The sequence below is a fragment of the Urtica dioica genome, chromosome 8 (assembly GCF_054948205.1).
Source record: "Urtica dioica subsp. dioica isolate 48M chromosome 8, U.dioica_male_clone48M_v1_H2, whole genome shotgun sequence".
Classification (NCBI taxonomy): domain Eukaryota; kingdom Viridiplantae; phylum Streptophyta; class Magnoliopsida; order Rosales; family Urticaceae; genus Urtica; species Urtica dioica.
The window spans coordinates 21627088-21635456 of NC_142763.1; the positions used below are offsets into that span (position 1 = coordinate 21627088).

Genomic DNA, 8369 nt, shown 5'->3' on the forward strand with positions numbered 1-8369 from the left:
AAACCACCTATTGTTTAACTAACCTTTGAAACTAACAGGTAGCTCAGAAGAAATATATATTGGGCAACAATTTGAAAACAAGCATGAACTGAAGAAACATATCCACTTGTACGCGTTGAAACATAATTTCAAATTTAGAGTGAAATCTTCTTCAAAAAAGAGATGGTATGTTCTATGCAAAGACGAGAGATGCACATGGAGGTTGAGGGGTGTCGTGCAATGGTCTGAGATGTGGGAGATTACGTCGTACGAGGGTAAACACTCATGTGGGCGTGTTGTTCGAACAGAGGGCCATCGAGGAGCGGCACCATGGGTCATCGGTCACGTATTTAAAGACAAGTACTCAATTAACTCTATGGCGGAGTATTCGGCGCATAACGTCAGGGAAGAAGTGAAGACAAGATGAGGTGTGAACATATCGTATTTGAAAGCTTGGAGATCCAGGGAGAAAGCTATTGGATACGTGCGGGGTACACCGGAACAATCGTACCAGAAGTTACCGTCCTGGCTGTACATGTTGAAGCAAAAGAATCCTGGGACGTTAACAGACTTTGTGCAAGATGGTGACAAATTCAAGTATGCTTTCTTAACCATTGGGGCGTGTCGTAGAGGCTTCAAAGCATGTCAGCCGGTCATAGCATTGGACGGTGCATTTCTGAAGACAAAATACGGGGGACTGTTGCTTTGCGCAATTGCAATGGATGCGAATTCACAATTATATCCACTTGCATTTGGAGTTGTAGATAGCGAGTGTCATGCTTCTTGGATTTGATTTTTGAGAAGATTGCGAGAAGCTATCGTTAAAGACGTACCTAATTTGGCGTTCATATCCGATCGCCACGTTAGCATCATACATGGTGTCGAGGTTGTGTTTCCTGGTATCCCTCACGGAGCATGTTACCATCATTTACAACTGAATGTCCAACACAAGTTCAAGACAGACCATTGTCGCTTTGAACTTTACGATGCGGCTTACGCCTTCAGTAAAACAGCATTCGAAGCTAAATTTAGACAGTTGAGACGTAAGGATGTCGAGATGGCAAAGTATCTCGAAGAAGTTGGTGTCGATCGATGGCGCTCTCAAAGAAATTTCTCAAAGGAAAAGAAAGATATTTCCATCAGGAGGACACGTGGCGCTCTCATCCTAATTTCCCCCCGGATTCAAATTCCATGATCAGAATTCCGCCAAACAGAAATCGGACGCGAAAAATCCTTAACCAATAGAAACACGCCACGAATCTCACACCTCGTTCAGCGATCCGACGAAGAGTGATTCAGAAACAGGCGGTCGGGCTCGGAGGGCCACTCTAATTTTTTAATTATTGAATATCAAGGTACAGAGACTAAAAATGACCTCTATAAATTGTGATAATCTATAGCCACCTTTTTATCAAAAAGATTTTTCCCGGACACGTGGCGCTCTCCTCCCCCCGATTCCATTCCTCAGTCACCCGACAGTGAGCTCCGCCCAATAGAATTCGACCGCGTATACACCCAACCAATAGAGCAACGCCACGAGCACCTCTTTTTTTATGCCTCCTCCCACAGCGGCCCAATATAAATAGGCGCGAAAGCAAGAAAGGCAGCGACGGAAAGATACTTGAAAAATGGCCGCGAACGGGACTCAGAGAGCGCGGCGATCGGAGTCTTCGCCGGAGGAAGACGAGAGCGGGATACAGAACGAGAGGGTGCTAGTCCTGGTGTTCGAGGCCATGAAATGGGACATCCGAGCGCTGTGCTCGGCGGCGTTGGTGAACCGGCGTCTCCGAGCGGTGGCGAAGCGGCTCCTGTGGCGCGAGCTCTGCTCGAAGAGAGCTCCGAAGATGGCGGCGGCGCTGGCTCCCTGCGCCGGGAGGATGGGCGGAGGGTGGCACACCCTCGCCAAGCTCATGTTCTTCTGCTGTGGCGGCGGCGGAGGAGGAGCAGAAACAGTGTCTCCGGGGCACTTCGCGGCGCCGTCATATGCAGATAATCATATGAAGAAATTTGTTGGGACAAACAACACGATTCAACAAAGTTTTTGATAGAGAATAATGTTCAAGACAACATTTGCGTTTCAAACATTAGAGATTTGTAATTAATTAGGCCACTTTAAACATGTGATTTTGGATCTAGCCTATGTTTAACAATTTTTAGGCATATAGCCAAATGGCTTATGTGGTAATAATTAAGATCTGATTTGCCATTATTTATTAATAAATTAGTCACTTTCTCTCTCCTATTTTTTTTCAAATAATTTTTTTTGCATCAAAACTTCAAAAATTTGTATCTTTCTCATGCGAACTCGAAATTGAGTGATTTCAAATCCTACAAATTCGTGACATCGAGATCTACAAAAATAGACCCAATGTGTTTGATGAAAAATTATGTTTAATGCATCATATTTACATTTCCTTTTTTTTTATAATTTCAAAAAATTTCCGTTATTTCCATATTTAAGGTAGATTTTTCTACATCTATGGTATTAAACATTATTTTTCATCAAACACAATAGATCTATTTTTGAAGATCTCGGTGCCACGAATCCGTATGATTTGGAATCACTCAATTTCGAGTTCATATGAGATAGATATGGTTTTTTGAAATTTTTATGTAAAAAAATGTAGGAAAAAAATAGGAGAGAGAAAATGACGAATTTATTAATAAATAAGGGTAAATAAGACCTTAATTGTTGCCACATAATCATGTTGGCTATTTACCTAAAAGTTGTGAAACATAGGCTAAAAACAAATTTCATAGTTTCATTTTGACTATTTCGCTACAATGCCCCAAACATTAAATGAATGTTAACTAATTTATTAGAAATAAAATAACAATAAACTAATGTATTATGAATTTATTTGACAAATGTTCATCAAATAATTGTTAAACGTTAGTTACAGTTGAAACAATTTTTTTTTTCTTCCACACGTTGTTGTTTCTTATATAATTCATTGAATGACGCCTATAAGTACGACAACACTTTCTCCATATCAGCTAGTTGTTGCTCGGAAAAAAAAAATCAGCCACGTTGATTTTAGTATATTTTTATGATTAAAAAAAAAACGCACCCATTTTTTCGCTTTGAATAGATAGACAATCATCCATTTACTCATCTTTTGTATCTTAGCCATTCTATTATGTTCAAAAGAGTTGTATAAAAAAACATTATGGAGAGAGAGAGAGAGAGAGAGAGAGAGAGAGAGAGAGAGAGAGGAGTAATAAGAAAGAAGAAGAAAAAGAAACTTCTATCGAGATTCGACCGTCCTCACAATTTTAAACTCTTCTCATCTTTAGGCCATCGCTTCCAACTCCGTCGAGGACTTGGGAGCCATCACCGAGACCGTCTTCGCTATAACTCATGACATCAATCTGATCAACGCCACGAAGTCAATGAAGACCGTTCAGCTCTATGTTGTTCGCTCTTCACAGCCTCAAATATCGTCAGTCCGCGGGTCGACTAATACTCCTCGCGCCGACTGTTCACACAACTCCTCGAGTCGAGCTCGCTCCTCGAGTCCAGTTCGCACCTCGAGTTCAGTTCGCTCCTCGAGTCGAGCTCCGAGTCCGCGAGTCGACTGATACTCCTCGTGCCGACTACATGCAATTCCTCGAGTCGAGCTCGCTCCTTGAGTCCAGTTCGCTCCTCGAGTCGAGCTCCAAGTCCGCGAGTCGGCTGATACTCCTCGTGCAGACTTCACGCAATTCCTCGAGTCGAGCTCGCTCCTCAAGTCCAGTTCGCTCCTCGAGTCCAGTTCGCTCCTCGAGTCGAGCTCGTTCCTCGAGTCCAGTTCGCTCCTCGAGTTGAGCTGGATCCTCGAGTCGAGGTCGCTCCTCGAATCCAGTTCGCTGCTCGAGTCGAGCTCGCTCCTCGAGTCCAGCTCGCTCCTTGAGTCGAGCTCCGAGTCCGCGGGTCGGCTAATACTCCTCGTGCCGACTCTTCACACAACTCCTCGAGTCCAGTTCGCACCTCGAGTCCAGTTCGCTCCTCGACTCGAGCTCCGAGTCCACGAGTCGACTGATACTCCTCGTGCCGACTTCACGCAATTCCTCGAGTCAATGTTCAAAATTTTATTATTTTCTCGTTCGAAAATCCAAGAGGAGCTCAAAGACTGTAACATGAACCCAAACGAAACCCTTAATCGCTTTCTCACTCAAGGTCTCTAAAAAATTATAATCTTTTACATATTTCTAGATTTCCCTGTTTTGATCGTTGTGATTAGGAGTTCGCTCGCGTCGGATTGTTATTTGCTTGGTTTATCCTTTTTTTTTTGTGGCATGGGTTTGCTTGGTTGATCTAATTTTAGGGTTTTGGAAGATTGAGGAAAGTCGATTGTTTTGGGTTGAATTTTAAAGTGTTTGTCTTTTTGGTTGTGTTGGGTTTTTTAAACCTGCTTGTTACCTTAAAAAAAACAATTGTTCATATGAAAACAGGGTTGAATAATGGATTTATAGTAATGCATTTTAGCTACTTGTACATTATTTGTTGAACGTCCTCTGAATGTATAGTTTATTTTGGTTTCGTTTTGAATCCGTGAATGAGACTTCAAATTTTTTATAAAAAACAAAAAAACCAATTTCTCAGATGAAAGTAAGGTAAAAGAGATGGCTACTTGGTAATTACATTTTACACATAAATGAGAGCCGATGAACTTCAAAGCTATTGATGTATATATATAGGCATATTGGGAAGAAAAAAAAAACTTTCTAGAAATATCTAGATTTTGATGAAATAAAGATATCAGCAAAGCTCTGGAGAATTAGAGACGGCTGCACATGACTATTAATGTAATTTTTATAATGTTCATGTCCTTTTCACAAATATCTGGATTCATCGAGAGAGTTAGAATGACAGAACTTGTAATATTGTTTAATGTTTAAGGTAGTTTAATATGAATTCTTTTAGTTGTTTTTTTTTCATATCTAATGGTAAAATCGTAAAATGTTGTAATTATGTAAAACTATCTCCGCAGAGTAGAAGAACATGGATTTGAGTCCGTGTGAATAGTGAAATCCGATTTTTGCTATATATATATATATATATATATATCAACTCATAGTTAGTCCACTAAAATATATATCTGCTTTATTTTCTTTCCGTTAGATCAACAACTATCTTCTTGGATGTACTTGTTGGCGAATGATAGATAGAAAGAAGAAGATATATGAAAAGTCAATTTCTCAAAGTCACTATAAATCTGTCCGTAACGCCATTAAAGATCACCAAATTAGCTTACGACACGAGGCTTCTGTCTCCGTTCTGTCATCCACTCCCTCTATTTATCTGAATTTTAATTTGATAGCGCAAAATAGAGAATGAATAAAATCCAAATCGTTCCACAAAAATCCAAATCATTTCGAGGAAAAAGACATCAAACTATGGATGGCTTTTTAAATAAGTGCCGTGAAACCATTGATATGCGTGTAAATTCTTAACATACTAAATCATGGACTTAAAACGGCTTTATTTATTTATTTATTATTTTTTTTTTTTTTTTTGTAGTGTGAGCACAAATTGTCAATCCACAAGAAGTTATATTTGACCTTCTTTAGAATATTTGACAATCTAACTCTTAAAAAGTTAAAAAATAAAAATCAAATAGTTCAAAGACCTAAGCATATTTAAAATATAAATGTCTCTCACATTATAAAGCTGATAGATAAAAACATAAAAAAAAAAAAACTTACGATCAACTGAGATGTAGAGCGATATAGTCTATGCTTATGTGAACTTATCTTTTAGTTTTTGGGTAAAATACAACACAATAAAAAATATTAAGAAACACAAGAAAAATAAAGCCTAAGAAATCTATATGAAAAATGATATTTCTAATGATAAATTGTGAAAATTTAGCTATTTTGTTATAATAGTTATACAAATAAATAAAAATATAAATTAGGTGTTATAACTGAAAATTATATTATATTTTGAGATTGTAATCGGATTTAAAATTCCATAAACTATATTCTACAGGTTTCTTAAATAATTAAATATTTTTTGCCAAAAAAAATATTTTATTCCGTTTTAATTTAAAAAATTAACTGCAGTTGTCAACTTATTTGGACAATTTTTGAAAAAATTTAGTTCACAAGAAGTCGGGTGGCAACTGCCAGTAAATCACAAATACACAATGTAACATATTTCTCTTTGACTGGGTTTATATTCGAGAATCCCACATTTACCGATTACTATTATGCAACAAATTGTACAAAATAGTCATTTAAAATTTATTGATTAACAAAACAGTCAAAGTTTCAACTTTTAAGCAAAATAGCCAAATATACGTTTTTAAAATTTTTATGATAGTAATGATTAAATTTTTTGAAGATTATTATGAATAATTTATCACTTTCAATTTTTTTAAAAAAACAAATTGCTGCACATTTTGGTTATTTCACTCACGTAAAATAAACATTGACTATTTTACAAATTCGTAACTTGAAATTGACTATTTATCTGCATCATCGTTTAAAAATTAAAATCATTAAACGGTCTATCTCTGAACATACTCGATTCTGTCTAAAAAAATATCCTGATTTTACTGGCCCACAGAAAGAAAGTCAGGTCTCGAATTCTCTCTAAAAACAAAAAGGCAAAAAGCCGTACCGTTGCCACTTTATCTTATTCGCGGACCAAGACCAACTACCAATGACCTAAACATGAAGCAGAAGAGGACAAAAAAAAAAAAAAAACCAGAAAAAACTAATCTAAATCTAATTTAATCCAACAAACAGGTCAGATTAGACCAAAGCTTGGATACCCAAACATCCCTACACGTGGGCTAGGAGTTCAAGCCAGACATCACATTGCGGCACGTGCCCCGCAAACCCCCGATATTTTTGAGCCACGGAAAGAGAAAAGAAAAAGAAAGATATTTCCATCAGTAGGACACGTGGCGCTCTCATCCTAATTTCCCCCGGATTCAAATTCCTCGATCAGAATTCCGCCAAACAGAAATCGGACGCGAAAAATCCTTAAACCAATAGAAACGCGCCACGAATCTCACGCCTCGTTCAGCGATCCGACGGAGAGTGATTCAGAAACAGCTGCGAGCTAGAGACCGAGGCGGTCAGGCTCGGAGGGCCACTCTAATTTTTTAATTATTGAATATCAAGGTATGGAGACTAAAAATGATAATCTATAAATTGTGATAATCTATAGCCACCTTTTTATCAAAAAGATTTTTCCCGGACACGTGGCGCTCTCCTCCCCCCGATTCCATTCCTCAGTCACCCGACAGTGAGCTCCGCCCAATAGAATTCGACCGCGTATACACCCAACCAATAGAGCAACGCCACGAGCACCTCTTTTTTTATGCCTCCTCCCACAGCGGCCCAATATAAATAGGCGCGAAAGCAAGAAAGGCAGCGACGGAAAGATACTTGAAAAATGGCCGCGAACGGGACTCAGAGAGCGCGGCGATCGGAGTCTTCGCCGGAGGAAGACGAGAGCGGGATACAGAACGAGAGGGTGCTAGTCCTGGTGTTCGAGGCCATGAAATGGGACATCCGAGCGCTGTGCTCGGCGGCGTCGGTGAACCGGCGTCTCCGAGCGGTGGCGAAGCGGCTCCTGTGGCGCGAGCTCTGCTCGAAGAGAGCTCCGAAGATGGCGGCGGCGCTGGCTCCCTGCGCCGGAAGGATGGGCGGAGGGTGGCACACCCTCGCCAAGCTCATGTTCTTCTGCTGCGGCGGCGGAGGAGCGGAAACAGAGTCTCCGGGGCACTTCGCGGCGCCGTCGAGATTCTCGAAGACGTCGGGGCGGAGCTTTCTGCCGCGGGGGTGCCGCGGCGACGTGCTGTACGTGAGCGACCCGTGCGAGCACCGCGTGGCCGAGGGGAGAAGAGGAGATCTGGATTTGGGGGTCTACAGAGGGGTTTTCGAGGGGTTTGCGAGGTCGAGGACCAGAGCGTGCTTGGTCGGACGGAGGGCGGAGCTGGAGAAAGAGCTGAGGTGTCCTTACTGCGGCTCCAGAGTGTGGAGTATGGCCGCCGCGAGCTTGGTCCCTCGCAGCGCCGCCAGGCGGCTGGGATCGCGTCACGCTGGGCTTGACTACTTCGTCTGTGTTAATGGACATCTTCATGGTGTTTGCTGGCTCGTTCCGCTCTCCGACGACGATAATGAAGATGAAGAAGACGGAGGCTGAGATTTCTCACATTTTGTTTTCTCTTCTAGACTCTACTTTTTAGCTTTCCCTTTGATTTTTAGACCTTCATTTTTTGTTTTGGTTTTATGAGTTTTATTTTTATTATTTTTTTTTCCCGATTTTTTTTTTAGAAAATACCGACATAAATATATAATGTTTTTGTAGTGTTATATTTATATACTCATTATTTAAAATTGATGGGATAAATACCTAATGTCAAGTATTTGTGTCTCTATTGATATCAGAG

The 8369-nt window shown here is 40.4% G+C and overlaps 1 protein-coding gene and 1 pseudogene across 1 annotated transcript; both read left to right on the forward strand.

The window, feature by feature from the left end:
* Positions 1 to 1607: 1607 nt before the first annotated feature.
* Positions 1608 to 2024, forward strand: LOC149388534 (EID1-like F-box protein 3 pseudogene; annotated as a pseudogene).
* A 4793-nt stretch (positions 2025 to 6817) lies between these two features.
* Positions 6818 to 8161, forward strand: LOC149388535 (EID1-like F-box protein 3). Its single transcript, XM_089623868.1, has one exon. It carries the CDS (start codon positions 7370 to 7372, stop codon positions 8120 to 8122), a length of 753 nt encoding a protein of 250 aa, XP_089479994.1. The 5' UTR covers positions 6818 to 7369; the 3' UTR covers positions 8123 to 8161.
* Positions 8162 to 8369: the final 208 nt, after the last annotated feature.

What these genes read in the sequence shown, in the direction of transcription:
- LOC149388535 (XM_089623868.1), top strand. Translation starts at nt 7,370, where the DNA reads ATGGCCGCGAACGGGACTCAGAGAGCGCGGCGATCGGAGTCTTCGCCG.